The sequence below is a fragment of the Propithecus coquereli genome, unplaced genomic scaffold (assembly GCF_000956105.1).
Source record: "Propithecus coquereli isolate 6110/MARCELLA unplaced genomic scaffold, Pcoq_1.0 Scaffold210, whole genome shotgun sequence".
NCBI classification, from domain to species: domain Eukaryota; kingdom Metazoa; phylum Chordata; class Mammalia; order Primates; family Indriidae; genus Propithecus; species Propithecus coquereli.
Window position 1 is genome coordinate 1,442,994 of NW_012146079.1, and position 18,283 is coordinate 1,461,276.

The window sequence follows — 18,283 nt, forward strand, 5'->3', positions numbered from 1 at the left end:
TTTTTGTGAATACGGGAGTAACTTTGTTGTTAATGTAACAAATATTTTATCCTAGAGTTAGAATATGCAATTAAAAACACATTATAACAATTACTACATGGAATTAAGGCTAGTCCTATTGCTGGAACTCTAAGAATGACACAATAAAACCACTGGCTCCATTTTCCATCCTTCACATGTGAGCAGTATTGCTTAGTCTCCCCCAAAGTACAAGACATAGTGGGGGACTTTCCCAGTCTGTGATGTGCTGCCCTATATACTACCAAGCATTGCATTCCAGTTATGATAGGCTGTTAGAATAGGTGCCGAGACATGAATCTTCTCTTTAATGAGATGTAAGCCACCTGTCAGAAAATTCCACAGCCCATTTTCAATCCCTGTTTTCATTAGATAGATACGTCAAAAATCAGATTTGGGAATCTGAGGAATTTGAGGAATCTGGGTACAGTTAAATGAATTAGTTCTTGTGGATTATTATTTTCATGTAGATGATTTAATCATGTAGATTATTTAAATCATCTAAGACTGGGGTGTATACATATATGCTAAGTGTTGAGGCATTTTCTTCACCAAGAGATCTTCAAACTTGAAAGAATGGAAGTATTAAAAAAATACTTTTTTAAAAGAGGTAATTAAATTCTGGACACACAAGTTTTCCTGAAGCTATCATCAACAGAATTCATTCATGTTGAATGGGTGGGGGTGAGGGTAGCAAAGACTGACATGCAAAACATTGTGCAAATTAAAGAAAAAAAGTGGTCAGTATCCAGAGTTCAAAATTAAACACAATCTGGCATGGAAATAGATATCTCTTGCTCCACTCTGATTAATATCATATTGTAGAACTTTCATGTCTTGAGTTGTAAGCATGTCTGTTCCTCAATTAGAAGCTAAGAAACTTGGAGACAAGAATTTTACCAGGTCTTTGGTACCTGGGATACAGTAGGTGTACAATAAATGTTTGTGAATGAGACAAGTAAACCATTTAATATGAGCAAATATAATCCCATGAAGATGGCTTCTTCCAGGTTAAGACAATAATTTTGAAGCAGAGGTTTGGCCTCAGACCTTAAGCCTCTCACTCAAATGCCTTGTGAACTGATGGGCAACTCTCTGACAAGGAATATGATGGATATCCCTGCCTCAGCCTCACCAGTGATCTGGGGTTATAAATTTCCCAGTTGTTCAGTTTTGAAAGTATTAATGGAAAATATAAATAAATATTTTTCAAATGAATTGACTCATATAAGATATAAAATAATATAAAACATAGTGCTCTACATGGATGATTAGAATTTTTTAGTAAAATAAGGATAATAGTGCCAATATTGGACTGGGATTCTCTGAGATTATTCTTTTAATTCTGGATTTATAGCTTAAAATTTGATGATAGTCTTCTAAAGTTATTTTTTCATTTTAAATATGCTTGATTATGAACATTTAGTTAAACAGTTAAGTGGTGTAATGCATAGGACTGTATTATGCATGCAGAGTTAGCACAATTCAGAGTTACAATTCAGTTAAAGTCAAGGTAAGATGCTGAGTAGCAACTCAACATCGTATGTTTATGTGTCTAATATAAATCCCTTCTCTACTTTTTTCAATTCCCAGTGTTAAAAGGAAGCTACATAATGACTGGGTTATGAAAGTTAGATATATTTCAGCCCTAAATTGCTTTGGATCCTGCTCTTTAGACAGTGTTCATTCATTGGTCTTGGAATCCTTGAAGAGACTCGAGGATAATTTGTAAGTACAGCAGTTTATACACATGAACATTCTGTGACTCTCAGACTGTTTACAATGATAAGCCCATGGCAGCTTTGGAACTTTCAAACTTCTTTTAAGAAAAATCAGATGTTAATTGTTCCATTTGTTTGACAAGGTTAATTAGATTTTTTTTCAGGAGGAAATTGAATTCACTCACGCAAATCTGAACATGATATATCCTCCTAACAATTTTGCTCATTTGTTGTTTATTGCTATAATCTACTGAAATAAATCAATGGAGGTGTACCCATAACTATTTTTTCAATATATATTTCTGTTGGTAAAACTTTGCACTTTTTAAAATCATTCTTACAAATCAGTTGGCTAGCCAGTCACCTGTGAGTATGATCTGCCGAACAATCATCATGTTTCATGTGTAATACTCAAGATGGCATTCATAGAAAAAGGTGAATTTGAATAGTGTTCAGTATTATTTTCAATGTGTTTAAATATTAATGAGTAGAAACAGCTATCGTGTTTCAATTTTTGGTATTAAAAGTTCATTGAGGTATATACCATAACATTGATAAATGTCCAAAACACATTATGCTAAGTGACAGAAGCCAGACATAAAAAGACTGTATATAAGATGATTCCATTTCTGTGAAATGTCCAAACAAGGCAAATTTATAGAGACAGAAAGTACATCAGTGGTTGCCTAGAACTGGTAGTAGCAGCAGGTATTCCAAATGGGCACCAGGGGACTTTCTGGGGTGATGAAAATGTTTTAAACATATTGCGGTGACTGGTGATTGTTATACAACTCTATAAATTTACTAAGAATCATTGAATTGTACACTTACAATAGGTGACTTTTATGCATGTAAATTTTATGGTATATACTGAGGTATTATTATACCCCAATAAAGATGTCTTAGAAAAATACATTGAGACTTACTGGTTTCCAGTCAGGCATGTAAGAAGTTTGGAAGCTGTCATTCCATCCTAACAGTAAGTAAAAAGTTTAACAAACTGAAAGATAAATAACTTTTCTTAGATTTGTCAGAGAAGTAAGGTCACAAGGCAGTTTTGTTGCCCCCTAACTGGAGAAACAGAGAGGTAAATACTGAGAATCACAATTTACTGGAGCAGAAATCCAAGAGCAGAATCCTCTGAAGTAACCAGGAACAGGGCAGGAAAACCTAAACTGCAACTGATAAATTTCTGGGGGCTCAGTATGGAAAACTTTGAGAGTTATAAATTTCAGGGTGGGGGAGCCCAATCATAAGGGATCCCCACATTTTTGTGAGTTTTACCTCCAGGAATTCAACCAGATTCTTACAGTAAATATCAATGAAAAATCACCTCATGCTTCTGTTGGGGGAAAAGGAAAAGGAACCATTTTGAACTATGCCAGAACATTCTTCTCTTCTCACCAAGGCCTGCCCTCATGAGAAACTATTTCACTGGAGCCTAAATTATTGGAGTTTTGACAGAGAATAACCAAACTGGGGAGGGAAATATCCACTCTAGCCATCTGGTCCCACCTAAGGTGGGGGGTAAACAAAACTGAGAAGCACTTATGAAGTTCACAGTTCAGAGGCAGAGGCTCACTGAAAGGCTGAGACCTAATCACAGGACTATAAACCACTTCATCTTCCCCAACAACTTACCACCACATTACAGAAGTTGTCTTTACCTGGTAAATCATGTCCAGCTATCAAGAAAAAAATTACACAGCATGCTAAAAGGCAAAAAAGAGTTTGAAGAGACAGAGCAAGCATCAGAACCAGAATCCAATATGGCAGGAAGGTTGGAATTATCAGACAGAGAATTTAAAACAACTATGATTAATATACCAACGGCTCTAATGGACAAAGTAGACTGTGTAAGAACAGATGGGCATTGTAAGCAGAAAGATGAAAAATCTAAGAAAGAGTCAAGAAGAAATGCTAATGATTAAAAACACCAAGAGAAATGCTTTTGATGGGCTCGTTAGTAGACTGGACATGGCTCAGGAAAAAATCTCTGAGCTGAGAGGATATGCCAATAGAAACTTTCAAAACAGAAAACAAAGAGAAAACAACTGGAAAAAAAAAAAAACCCAAACAGAGTATCCAAAAACTGTGGAACATCTGCAAAAGGTGTAACATATGTGTAATGGGAACATCAGAAGAAGGAAGAGAGAAAGGAAGAGAAGGAATATTTGAACAATTACTAAGAATTTCCTCTAATTAAAATCAGACACCAAACTCCAGATCCAGCAATCTCAGAGAACACCAAAAAGGATAAATGCCAAGAATACCCCTATACCTAGGCACGATGTATTCAAACACTGGAAAATTAAAAATAAAGAAAAAACCTTGAAACAAGCCAGAGGGAAGAAACACCTTATTTACAGAAGAGCAAGGTAAGAATTACATCTGATTTCTCCTCAGAAATCACACAAAAAGAGAGTGGAGTGATATATTTAAAGTGTTTAAAAAATCCACCAGCATTTGTACCCCCATAATATTCTGAATAAAAATAAATAAATAAATAAATAATCAATCTACCAGCCTAGAATTGTGTACACTTTGAAATTACCCTTTAAAAATGAAGGAGATATCACCACTAGAGGATGAGGGTTAAAAAAAAGTGGAGGAGAAATCAAACCTTCTTGGACAAACAAAAATGGAGGGAATTTGTTGCCAGTAGACCTACCTTTCAAGAAATGTTAAAGAAAGTTTGTCAGAGAGAAGGAAAATTGTATAGTCAGAAGCTTAAATCTATATAAAGAATGAAAGCATTGGAGGAAGAAAAAATCAAAGTAAAGTAAGAATTTTTATTTTTGTTATCTTAATTGATCTAACAGGTAATTTGTTCAAAATAATAATGGCAGAATGTATTCAATTATGTATGTTTATGTGTATGTAATATATATACACATAGATATGTATATATAACATATATGGTATGTGTAAGTAAAATAAATGACAGCAATAATGCAAGGAATGGGAGGGAGGAATTAGGGTTTTTTTGCTATTATAAGGTAATTGTACTGCTCATTTGAAAGTGGACTTGGATTAGTTGTACATCATAAACAATAGGTCAACCTCTAAAAATGTTTTTAAAAAGTATAATGGGTAGACTAAGAAAATAGAGGAAACAGAATTGTATAAAATGTTCTTTTAAAAACACAAAGGCATAAAAAGAGTGAAAGACAAAAATAAGAACAAAGAAAAGGGACAAAAAATAGAAAACAGTAACAAATGTAGTAGGTATCAATTTAACTATATCTATAATCACTTTAAATGTCAATGATCTAAATACATCAATTAAGAGACAGAGATTGTTAGAGTGATCAAAAAACAAGACCCGATTATATGTTGTCTACAAAAAACCCACTTTAAATATAAAGACGTACAGATTAAAAGTAAAGGGATGGAGAAAGATATACCATGCTCACACCAATCAATCACAGGAAAGTCAGAGAAGATATACTAATTTCTGACAGAACAGAAATTAGTGCAAGGAAAGTTATCAGGCATAAATAGGGACATTACATAATAACAAAGGAGTCAATTCTTCAAGAAGCCATAACAAGCCTTGAACATGTCTATGCCTAACAACACAACATCAAAATTAATGAGGCAAAAACTGATAAAACTTCAAGGAGAAATAAATAAATCCACTATTATAATTGGAGACTTCAATACCCCTTTATCAGAGCCAGCAAACAGAAAATCAGTAAGGACAGTTGAACTCAACAACGCTAACAATCAACTGGATATAACTAACATCTGTAGACTGCTTCATCCAACAACAACAGAATGTACATTCTTCTCAAGCTCACATGAAACATTCTCTATGATAGACCACAGTCTGGGCCATTAAAAACTCCTTAACAAATTTTTAAAAATAATAATCACACAATGTATACTCTCAGACCACAAGAGAATTAAACTAGAAATCAGTAACAGAAAGATAACTGGAAAATCCCAATATATGTGGAGATTAAACAACACACTTCTAAGTAGCATGTGGGTCAAAGAAAAAATTTCAGGAGAAGTTAAAACTTATTTTTAGCTAAATAAAAAGTAAAATACAACTTATTCAGATTTGTGGGATATAGTGAAAGCAGTGTTTAGAGGGAGATTTATAGCATTGAATGCATATATTAGAAAAAAAGAAAGATATAAAATTAATCATCTAGATTTCCACCTTAAGAGACTAGAAAAGAGCAAATTAAATCCAAAATAAGCAAAAGAATAGAAATAATAAAAAAAAGAGCAGAAATCAATGAAATTGAAAAAAGAAAAGAAATCAGTACAGAAAATAAAACCAAAGGCTAGTTCTTGAAAAGATGGATGAAATTGATAAGCCTAACTAAGAAAACTAACTAGCCAGGCTAACTAAGAAAAAAAAGAGACAAGGCACAAAATACTAATATTAGAAATGAAAGATAAAATATTACTACAGATCTTACAGACATTAAAAGGATAATAAAGGAAAATTATGAACAACTGTATGGCTACAAATTTGATAACCTAGATGAAATGGAATAATTCCTTTAAAGATACAATCTTCCAATATTCACACATAAAGAAATAGACAATGTGAAAAGGCCTATGTCTATTAAAGAAATTGAATCAATAATTGATAACTTTCCAAAACATAAAGCACCAGGCCCAGATGGGTTCACTGGTCAATTTTATGAAACATTTAAGGAAGGAATAACACCAAGTCTCTATACTCTCTTTCAGAGGATGGAAACAAAGGGACTACTTCCTAATTCATTCTATGAGTCTAACAAAACCAGACAAAATTATTGCAAGAAAAGAAAACTGGAGACCAATATCTCTCATAGACATAGGCACAAATATCATCAATAAAATATGAAACAAATCCAAATATTAACAAATGCAAATCTGACAGCATATAAAAAGAATTATACACCATGACTGTTATGAACTAAATGTTTATGGACCCCACAAATTTTTATTTTGAAAGACTACCCCCCAAAATTATGGTATTAGGAGGGGGGCCTTTGGGAGATAATTTAGGTCATGAGGGTAGAACCCTCAAGAATAGAATTAGTGCCTTTATAAGAGAGACCCCAGACAGTTCTCTAACCCTCTTTCTGCCATGTGAGCATACAAGCATCATTTGCAGTGTGAAAGACAAACAATCTTTTGTAGTGTGAAAGACATCCCTTGCTGGAACCTGACCATGATAGCATCCTACTCTAAATCCTTCAGAACTGTGAGAAAAAAACATTGGTTGTTTAAGCTACACAGTCTGGTATTAATACTTTGTTACAGCAACCTGAACTAACAATGACCAAGTGGGATTTATTCCAAGTATGCAAAGCTGGTTCAACACTTAAATATCAATTGATATAACTCATCACATCAACATGCTAAAGAAGAAAAATTACAGGCTCATATCAACAGATGCAGACAGAACATTTGACAAAATCCAACAATTGCTCATAATAAAAACTCTCAACAATGCTGGGATAGAGGGAACATCCTTCTTTGTAGATAAATACCATCTACAAAAAATCTACAGCTAATATCATACTTAATGGTGACAAACTCAAAGTTTTTACATGAAGATCAAGCATAGGGCAAGAATGTTCCCTTTCATCATTTCTTTTCACCATGATATTGGAAGTCATAGCTAATGCAATAAGACAAGAAAAGGAACTAAAAGTTACAGTGATTGCAAAGGAAGAAATAAACTGTCTTTTTTCAAAGATGATATGATTGTGTATGTAAAAAATCCAAAAAAATCAACACAAAAAAACCCCTCTTAGAACTAATAAGTAATTACAGTAAGTTTGCACAATACAAAGTTAACGTCCAAAGTCAATCACTTTCCTATATTCCAGCAATGAACAATGAATTTTAAATTAGAAACACAATACCATTTACATTAACACCCAAGAATGAAATAATTAGGTATAAGTCTAACAAAATACGTACAAGATATATATGAGAAAAAGTACAAAACTCTGGTGAAAGAAATCAAACAAGAATGGAATAAATGGAGAGATATTTTTCATGTTCACGGATAGGAAGACTCAGTATTGTCAAGATATTGGTTCTTCCCAGTTTATTCTATAGATTCAGTGCTATCCCAATTGAAATCCAGCAATATATTTTGTGAATCTCAATAAATTGATTCTAAAGTTATATGGAAAGGCAAAAGATCTAGAGTAGCCAACATAATAGTGATGGGAAAGAACAAACTAAGAGGACTGACAAATAAGGACTTATAAAGTTACTGTAATCAAGAGTGTAGTATTGGCAAAAGAATAGAAAAATACTTCAGTGAAGCAGAATAGAGAGCACAGAAATAGACTCACATAAATACAGTCAGCTGATCTTTGACAAAGAAGCAAAGGCACTATACGAAGCAAAGGTATTCTTTTCAACAAATGGTGCCGGAATAACTGGACAATAACATGCAAAAAACCAATCTAGACACATATTTTATACCTTTCACAAAGTTAACTCAAAATTGATCATAGACCTAAATGAAAATGGAAAATTATAAAACTCCTGGAAGGTAATGTAAGAGAAAATCTAGGTGACCTTAGCATGGAGATGTTTTTAGATACAACATCAAAGGCATGATTTAAGAAAGAAATAATTGATATGCTGTACTTCATTAACATTAAAAATTTTTGTTCTGCGAAAGACACTGAGAAGCCAAGACATAGAATGGAAGAAAATATTTGCAAACGACACATCTTATAAAGGACTATTACCAAAAATACACAAATAACTCTTTAAATTCAACAATAACTAAACAAACAACCCAATTGAAAAATAGACAAAAAATCTGAACAGAAACCTCACCAAAAATATGCAGATGGCAAATAAGCATAATAAAAGATGCTCTACATTATATGTCATTAGGGAAATGTAAATTCAAACAAAATACCAGTACATGCAGATTAGAATTGTCAAAATCCAGAACACTAACACCGCTAAATGCTGGTGGGGATGTGGAGCAACAGGAACTCTCATTTATCACTGGTGGGAAGGCAAAATGGTGCAGCCACTTCAGAAGACAGTTTGACAGTTTCTTACAAAACTAAACATACTCTTACCACATGATCCAGCAATCACACTACTTGCTATTTATCCAAAGGAGTTGAAAACATATGTCCACACCAAAACCTGTACATGGATGTTTATAGCCACTTTATTCATTATTACCAAAACTTGGAAGCACCCAAGATGTCCTTCAGTAAGTGAATTGATAAACAAACTGTGATAATCCAGGTGATAGAATATTAATCAACACTAAAAAGAAATGAGCTATCAAACTATAAAAAGACACGAAGAATTCTTAAATGCGTATTACTAAGTGAAAGAAGACAAACTGAAAAGGCTATACACTGTATGATTCCAACTATATGACATTTTGGGAAATGCGACACTATGGATTCAGTAAAGAGATTAGTGGTTGCCAGGGGTTTAGGGGGATGGAGGGATAAATAGGTGGAGCCTAGAGGATTTTTAGGACATTGAAACTACTTTGTATGGTATGATAATGGTGGATAATGTCATTGGACATTTATTCAAACCCATAGAATGTACAACACCAAGTGTGAACCCTAATGTAATCTATGGACTTTGGATGATAATGATGTGTCAATGTAGCTTCATCAATTATAACAAATATACCACCATAGTGTAGGATTTGGATAGTGGGAGAGGCTGTGCATATGTAGGGGCAGGGAGTATATGAGAAATCTCTGCACCTTCTACTCAGTTCTGCTGTGAACCTAAAAGTGTTCTAGAAAATAAAATCTATTAAAAATACACTGAGCCACCAGCAAGAATCTGATTTGTTGCAACAAGAAGCAATAGTCATATTGTTCAAACTTTGTTTTAAGAATGAGCATAAACCTATCTAAAATATTGGTTAAAACATAACTGCAAAACCCTTGCCTGGATATTTAATTCCATTCTTAAAACTTATTTTCTAAATTCTAATCAATTTTTTTCTGAATTTCAGCTTTATTATCTAAAAATTGGTGAATTGAAATGAGATTGAATTTTAGCTAGAGAACTTGGCTCTCCCCCACCTGTGTGAATTTAGGATACAACTAAAAGAAGTACTAGGAAAAGTGGCAAATAGTCTGTCTAAAAAAACACTAGTGATACCTTTTATGTGCTCTTGAGCTGTTTAATGGAATGCACAGAAAAAATGGAAAACAAAAGATAGCCTCTGCTCATACAGAGCTAGAATTTCTCTAAATTCTAAAGTTTTTAATTTGAGCAATGGAATAACAGAATTAGAAATTTCATGGAAGAATAGAATATCATATCTCTAAGATGACTAACTACTTTACTTTTTTTTTTAAATTGTAGACTTCATGAGAGACATATTTTTCACTCATTTAGAAAAAGATAAAAATGTTTATGTTGGTGCATAACATATTGCACTGAGAGAGAGATGAATTAAAGACTTTTCACAGCATGTTAAAAACAATTTCATTTCTTGACACCAGATTGGATTCCACAAATATCATTTATATGGCATAATTAATTGCAGAGTTTCATTTAGTTTCTGTAACAAAATTAACTGCTGGTGATTATACTCTGGCACTTTAAAAGAGTGCATTTCTGAAACATTTAATTAAGAAATGGATGCAACTTTATATCTAATTTGATTTTATATTATACTGGCAACTCCTCATATATTCATAATCATAAAGAAACATTGTGAAAACACATGCAGATATAATGCCCTTGTGGTCCTATAGAAGACATATATTCTGCTTCAATATCCAGAAAAAGTGTTTTCATTTCCAAGATACACAAATCTATAGCTGTGATTTTACCAGGCAAATATTTTCAATACCCTTACCAGGGTAATTATAACAGCTAGTGTGGCAACCAGAAACCTATATAAGTCATATACAGCCTTTAATCCATAAGTGTATTAATTATCCAACAAATATTTAGTAAGTCATTATAGGTTAAGCCCTGTGGATAATAAAAATAGATTTAAGTCATGATCCCTGCCTCCACATGCTTGAAATTTAAGTGGTAAGACACAGATACAAAATCAGTGGTAGATATGCTGGAGCCAGCTCATATTAGCTTGTGAGAGTTGATTGCTAAGACTTCATGAATTCGATAAGCCTGTTGTGAAACACTGTCACCATTAAAATTTAAATTATATAAGTTCACAATTCTATTATATTAAAAACAAAGACAATAAACTTCCAAAATTCCTCAGTTCCTATTTATTTCTTACAATTACTATTATCTGTGTTCTTAAGGTTTTTTATGATCTCAAGAAATACTATACAGTATAATAATGCATAGACTAATCTCTTGATTTCTATTTTATAATTTTAGCATTGGAAATAGCCAACTAAATGCACCAATGTAAAAATACTCTTTAAGAAAGAAGAAGTAAGCCACTTTATCCACCTAAATGCAGATGTGGCATGTTTATATTTTTTCCCAATTCCATGTTCAGGAACGTCACATTCGTAGTTTGAAATTGGCCCTGGTAGAAATATTTATACCTTGGAAAGCAGCAAACCTTACAAATCAATGGCCACCTCCTCATTCCTGGGCCCCAGCTGAATATTACACATTTACCAGCACACCATTGCACAGGATGATAATTAACAATGCAAAACAGGGAATGTCAGAGGCTAGCTGAATGCTTTAGGATTATAGGTATAGTAGAAGTTCAGAAAAGGGAGTAATAAATGATAGTCTTTTAGCAAGCCCAGAAAGATAAAAATAAGAAGTCTTATATAGAGGACTGAAAGAATAAATTTGGCAGTGATTTCATTAACAAGAAAAGTTACAGCAGCCACAATAAACGTGCCAAGTCTACATTTAGGTGGATGAAGTAGCTTTTTTTTTTCCTTCTTAAAGAGTATTTTTACACTGGTGCATTTAGTTGCCTATTGCCAATGATAAAATTATAAAGCAGAAATCAAAAGATAAGTCTGAATAACATTGACAGGCCCTAACTTACAGCACCTAGAACTTTTTTCTTCAGAAACTTCAATGTCCCTTTTTCTGACCTCTTATCTTACCTTACCAGCTCTTGAATACTCCAACTCCCACTACACCTACTCAATGACCTCACTGAGGTCTCTGATATCTTGATCTCTCCATTATCTCAAATATTGTCAGCCTGCTCCTTGACTTTCTGCCCTCCCTACCCATCTGGAGCCTGCGTTAATCATCTGAGCTCCTGTCTCACCAACATTCTTCTTTGCAGTGCATCCCGGTCTGCCCACTGAATCAATCAGCAAAATCCCAACCCTCTGCTCAGGAGAGTCCATAACCTGGAGTCCCATCCTTCTACATGCCTTTGTTCTACTTCATCTCCCACTCCTCCGAGTGTCTATTCCAAACTTCAACTCTTTTCCCTCTACACTGATGTCCTGTCCTCCTATATGATGTAAAAAGCTGAGGTCACAAGGTGGAATTCTTCAACACATTATACCTTTCAAAATTATCTATAGCCCCACCTATCCTTCTTTTCTGTTTCAGAGGTTAAAGTATCAAACCCTGCATTGGTGACCTTGCACTTAACCCCTTCCATCTTCTCTGGGATCTTGCCATCTCGGTTTCTCCTACTCTCTCATTATCCCATGATGCTGAATTCTCTTCTGATATGAGTAATCCTCTCCTTGACCTACAATCTCCTTCTAATGATCATACTACATGTTTTTTTCTCTTCTTATTCTAACTTCTGGGAAGAGTACTCTGCATTCACTGCTTCCATTTCCTTGACATTATTCATTTCTTCCTTAATTTGCTCTAATATAACTTCTCCTGCTTCTACTTTGTGGAATCACTTAGCCTAAGTGTTAAGATCAGCGTTACTGATCTCACCCACCCTGATATTCTACTCTCCTGGCTTTTGGGAAGCCAGAGTTTTCTCCTAGTGTCTTACTGTTTGTTCTTTTTTTCTTGTGATTGTTCTTTTTTGTGCCTGCCCTTAATGGTGGTGGTCTCTAGAGTTCTATCTTTATCCAGCTTTTCTTCTCACTTTCTATGCTCTTCCTGGGTGATGTTCATTTTCTCCAACACACCAATAACTGTGTACTGATGAAACCCAAGCTATCTTGAATTTTGGACTTATCCCTGTTCAACATTTCCACCTGGATATCTCACAGACCCTCAAACTCATATAATCATATCTGAATTTAATTTCCCCACCCCTAACTGTAGGCCTTCTGTAGCATTTTGTATTTTGTTTAGTGTTACCGTGATCCACCTGTCACCCCAGTTGGAAACCTGGCAACCCCATATGGCTCCTTCCTCTCCCTTAATCCCCACAAACCATCAATCACCAAATTTGTCTATATCACTTCATAAAAACTCATTGAATCTGTCTTATTTTCTTTATCTCTATCCCTCTCACTTTCCAAGTTCTTATCTCCACTGGCCTCCTGCCTCAATGTTATCCCTGTCAAAACTATTGTCCATTAGTCTTCCAGGGTATTCTCCTGAAGAAGACATCAAACCACCTCAATACCTTTCACGTTTCTCCATCCCCTCTACATAGCACTTCCATAGTCTGGCCCCTGCATGTCCCTCTACCTTATCCCCTTCAGTACCCTTCACTGCCCTGTACTTGGCTTTCTGTAAATCTGAACTTCTTTCTGCTCCCTGGAAACCCCATGCTGGGACTTTGTACATGTTTGGGACCTAAAATACTCTCCCCACTCTCCTTCCTCTTTCCTTTCCCAGCCTCCATGATCCTTTAAGGATCAGATGATACCTAGTCCAAGGAATTTTCCTGACCTTTTCTTAGCACCTGTCTTCCAACATGGGTTGAGTATCCTTTTTATGCCTCAGTCTTTGTATTTATTGCATTTTAATTATGTTGAAGGGTATATCTTTTCAAGACACTAGGACTGTTGAGGATTGTTAATATATCCAATGTTCTCTTTCTGATTATTCCCTAATTTGAGTAAAACTACATAGAGAATTCCAGAAGAAGCTTTAGAGTAGGAGTCTGAATATTTTTTTAGTAAATACTAGTTGATGAGTTACTGTGTTTGAGGCACTGTACTAGGTGCTGGGAATTTAAAGATAAATAAGACCATGTCCTTGATCTCATGGCTAATGAGGGAGAAAACAAATGAATGATTCCCACGGAGGGTGATAAATGTCATGACATAGATATAAGAGAGGGGTATGGGAGCAGAAGAGGGTGCTCAGAGCATCTTAGTGTAGGATTATGGGGCATGGGAGGGAAATAGGGGAATGCTTCCTCAAGAAAATGTCATGCATGCTGAGTTTTGAAGAACTGGTAAGAATTAGTTGAAGCAATTGAGTGGATAAATAGACACAATAAAGAAATGGCATTTGCAAAAGTGCAGAAATAAAAAAGAAGATGGTGGGTCCTGGAAACTGCGAGCGGTTCAATATGATTGGAGCGCCGGCGGGGAGAAGAGTTGGGAAAGATGTGGGCCAGAAAGGCCAAACGTGAAAAGACCTGTGTATCATGCTAAAGAGTTGGGATTTTAATTTGAAAGCTATAGGAAGCCATCAAATGCTTTAAATAGGAGAGTGATAAGTGTCTTTGACAAATTACCCTAGAAGCAAGGTGGAGACTGGATTGGGACAAGTTAAAAGGCAAGTTAAAAAGAGGGAAAATCAATTGGGGAAGATTATGACAATACTACTTAAAAAGAGAAATGATGAATGTTTGAATTTAACTATTGTAAGTAGGGATGGAGAGAGAATAGATTCTTGCATAATTTGCAAGAATTGATGACCTACTGGGTTAGAGGAATAAAGAGCAGAGTTGAGTTAGTCACACTGTCACATTCTCCCTTTCTTATTTTAGTCCTTTTTATCCTCATCCTCCACTCTATTCACACTCAAACACACACACACACACACACACACACACACACACACACACACACAGAGGTAACCATTCTATTGGGTTTAATGCATCTTTTTGTTTATATGTTTTTCTCAAAATATATTTATAGGTATTTTTAATTTATATTATATAATGGTATTATAGGAGATTTAAATTCCTACTCTCCATAGTGTTTTGTAGATTTGGTACTTAGTAGTTGTAAACACTTAAATTATCTAGAAGATTTTATTTTTCAAACTAATCGATGCATTTTAGTATTTTGCTCCTAAAAGCATCTGCTTTGCAATAGTCAGGAGTTTGTCCTTAAGCCTGGTTCTGGGCTTCCTACTATTTCCCCTATCTTCTGGAATTCAGCTGGTAACATATTCAGCTGAGAAAGAGTCAGGAAACTGTGAGATAAAAATACACAGACAACCTCAGCAAACAGTGATCATTGATCTGTTCCGTCACATTCCGCATGAGCTTTTCAACTACTTCCTCACTTGGGCCACTTTCCTTCTAAATCTAGAAGCTGAAGAGGTTCTCAAGTGATACGTAATCATGTTTTCCTGAATCACCACTGCTTATGGAGAGTCCTCTCAATAGAATGAGAGCCAGGTCCCCTCCGTTCCTAGGTTCTACATATTCCCGTTTCTGCAATTACCTACAATGGATCTTAAGTTGAGCCAGATGCAACTGAATTCATACAAATACATGATTGGCCAGCTGTTAAAGTGGGAGCCAATACAGCTCCTAAAAAGGCAGGAAAAAAAAATCTCTCAAAAACTTTTCCATTTCAGATGTGATTATCATTCTGGTTATGATTTTGTATGGTAATTTCACAAATGGAGTTTTGTACTAGCAAGAAAATAAACATCTGCAATTAATTACACCATGTACAGCATGTTGTCTGCTTGCAAGACATAAGCTGACCTTTAACCCTTTGATAGCTTGACAATTTCCAAGAGATAAGCAACCCACTACTCGGCATTACTTTTTATTAGTTTACTCAATTCAAAGGCAGATTATTCTATTGGAAAGAATATAGTTCCCCTCGGTAGGGTTGCTGTGGAGCCAGATAGAACTGGTTCTGTGCTCGCACTCACAAGCTCTGTGACGGTGGAACACATTACCATTAGCTCTCCTTATCCTCAGTTTTCTGATCTTTAAATGGCAATGAATATACCTACCTTATAGTCTTACAAAAATTACTTAAGTTAACGCATGTAAAGTACCTGGTTTAATGCCTGGAACATAGTGTTCAATAAAGATTAGTTCTTTCTCTTATTCCCCTAAGATAGATGTTGAGCTCTTTTTTTTTTTTTTTTTTTTTTTTAAGAGATGAGGTCTCACTTTGTTTTCCAAGTTTAACTTGAACTCCTGGGCTCCAGCGATCCTCCTGCCTCAGCCTCCCAAGTAACCAGGGCTACAGACACGTGCCACTGCATCTCTGAGCTTTTTAAAGCATGGCACAATACTACTCACAGATATTAACACCCAAAACATATATGTTAAAATTATATGGTTGACTCTGTATGTTTAAGTAAAATTAACATGGTACTAGGAGACAAAATAACTCAAAAACAGTTTAGTTGGTGGGAGTGGGAAGGTGGTATCTAAGAAAGGCCTTTCTAAGAAAGTTACATTTAAGCTGACACCAAAAGGAGGACAGTTGTTAGTGTGGCTGGGGTATGGGGGAAGAACATCTTTGCCTGTGCAAAAGCTCTGGAGTGCAGAAAGAGCTCAGTGTGTCCAGAAAGGTGGCCGATGAGAGTAGTGTGGGTGGGTGGTAGTGCATGGGGAAGAGGAGGGCATGGGGTAAACCTGGAAAGGTGACACAGATCACTCAGGGCAGTGGGCCAGAGAGAGGAACTTGACTCTTCTCCTTAGAGTATTGGGAAACTACTGGAGAGAAGCGGTATGATCTACTTCATATTTTACAAAGATCACTCTGGCTGCAGCGTGACAACAGGGTTTGGGGTGGGAATGGGGGAAGAAGAGTGAGCAGCAGTGGAAGCTGAGAAAGTAGCAGTTTATTGCAATAGTTCTGGGGAGAGAGGGTGGAGAGTTGAACCAAGATATCGCGGTGGGGACAGGACGAAATGGTCAGATATCAGGTTTCAGGTATATTTTAGAGGTAAAAACAACAGAACTTGACAGCAAGTTGGATGTGGGTGGGAGAGAAGTGTCCAAATGGGTTCCTGGCATTATGTACTACCAAACAGACCCGCTTAGCAACCCAATATACTTTCTGGATTAAGACTTGCTATAGCTCTGCCCCTCCTCACCACCCGCAAAACCACAAACCCAGAGTGGAGGGCTGGATTTCTTTCTAAGCAGGAACAACACAAAGTGCTTTACAAATATCACCACATTATGGAGTAAGTAGATTCTGTGGGTTAGTGAGGACTTAATTATTACTAATACTTATGATCTTGTCTGTGAGTAAATGGATTTACAACCAATTTAGAAATGAGCTTGTTAAACATCATCATCTATCAATATTTATAAGTTGGAATTTGCTTTATACAGAAAAATGTATACGTTTTGCCTCTAATTTGTGTTTCCCAGGCCTGTCAGAGAGTTTTCCATGCCAAGAGGAGCAAACACGTTTTGCTACTGTCTTAAAGCAAATGTGATTGTTACTGGAGGTAAGAGAACAGTTTATGACACACAGAGATTTTTCTGCTTTGCAAACAGTGCTCTCCCTAAATTTTACTGCTGGAGAAAACCTATTAGGGAATGTAAAAATTTGTATAAAGTCAAATCTGTCTGTCTCTTTCTGGCTCCTGGATTTGATGGCACACTTAGAAAAGCCTTCCTTGGCCCAAGAATGTGTGAAACAAATTTTCCTGTATTTTGGGCTGTGTGTGGCAGCTCATGCCTGTAATCCTAGCACTTTGGGAGCCCAAGGTGGGAGGATGGTTTGAGGCCAGGAGTTTGAGACCAGCCTGAGCACAGCAAGACTCCCATCTCTACAAAAAATAGAAAACTTAGCTGGGCTTGGTGGCGCACGCCTGTAGTCCAAGCTACTTATGGGGCTGAGACAGGAGGATTGCTTGAGCCAAGGAGTTTGAGGTTGCAGTGAGCTACGATAATGCAACTGCCCTCCAGCTAGGGCAACAGAGCAAGACCCTGACTCAAAAAAAAAAAAAACATCCTGTAATTTACTATAATTCATTTTTATTTTGTTTTTTAATTTACCTTTAGATCTTTAATTCATCTGGAACTTATTTTTATGCATGAGAGCATGAGTTCCTAGGCTTTAAAGGAGTCCTTGAGCTGCCTGAAGCAGAATGACACTGTGTGTGTATGTGCCTTTTTCTGGAGAAAAAGTCCAAAATTTTATCAAATCCTCAAAAGGAGACCATGACTAACAAGGTCAAGAGCCAATGGTTTAGAGCTAACAGAGGAGAGGGCCAGGGATAAAATCGTGAAAAATACTCACATTTAAGGGATAAGTAAGGTAGAAGCTAGGAAACAAGGTGATCTTCTGAGATTAAGGGGAAAGATGACAAAATAAGAAGTCTCTGGGGAAAGGTAGAGGACTAAAATTTCCTTGGAGACTCAGCCTCCTCATCCATAATACTGGGGTTTTAATACAGCGTGATGGCTCTGAGCCTGGGCTCTGGAGTCAGGCCATTTAGGTCCAATCCTGGCTCTCTCACTTGCAAACTGTGAGGTGGGCAGGCTGTTTACCCCTCTAAGCTTCAAT

General features: G+C 35.9%; 1 protein-coding gene across 1 annotated transcript in view; it reads left to right on the forward strand.

The window, feature by feature from the left end:
* The window catches only part of WDR64 (WD repeat domain 64), a 110,246-nt gene that overhangs the window by 25,153 nt on the left and 66,810 nt on the right, over positions 1-18,283 (forward strand). Inside the window, exons 7-8 of the mRNA XM_012644366.1 lie at positions 1,612-1,746; positions 17,140-17,219. Coding sequence (XP_012499820.1) covers positions 1,612-1,746; positions 17,140-17,219 — 215 coding nt within the window. The remainder of the gene's footprint in view (positions 1-1,611; positions 1,747-17,139; positions 17,220-18,283) is intronic.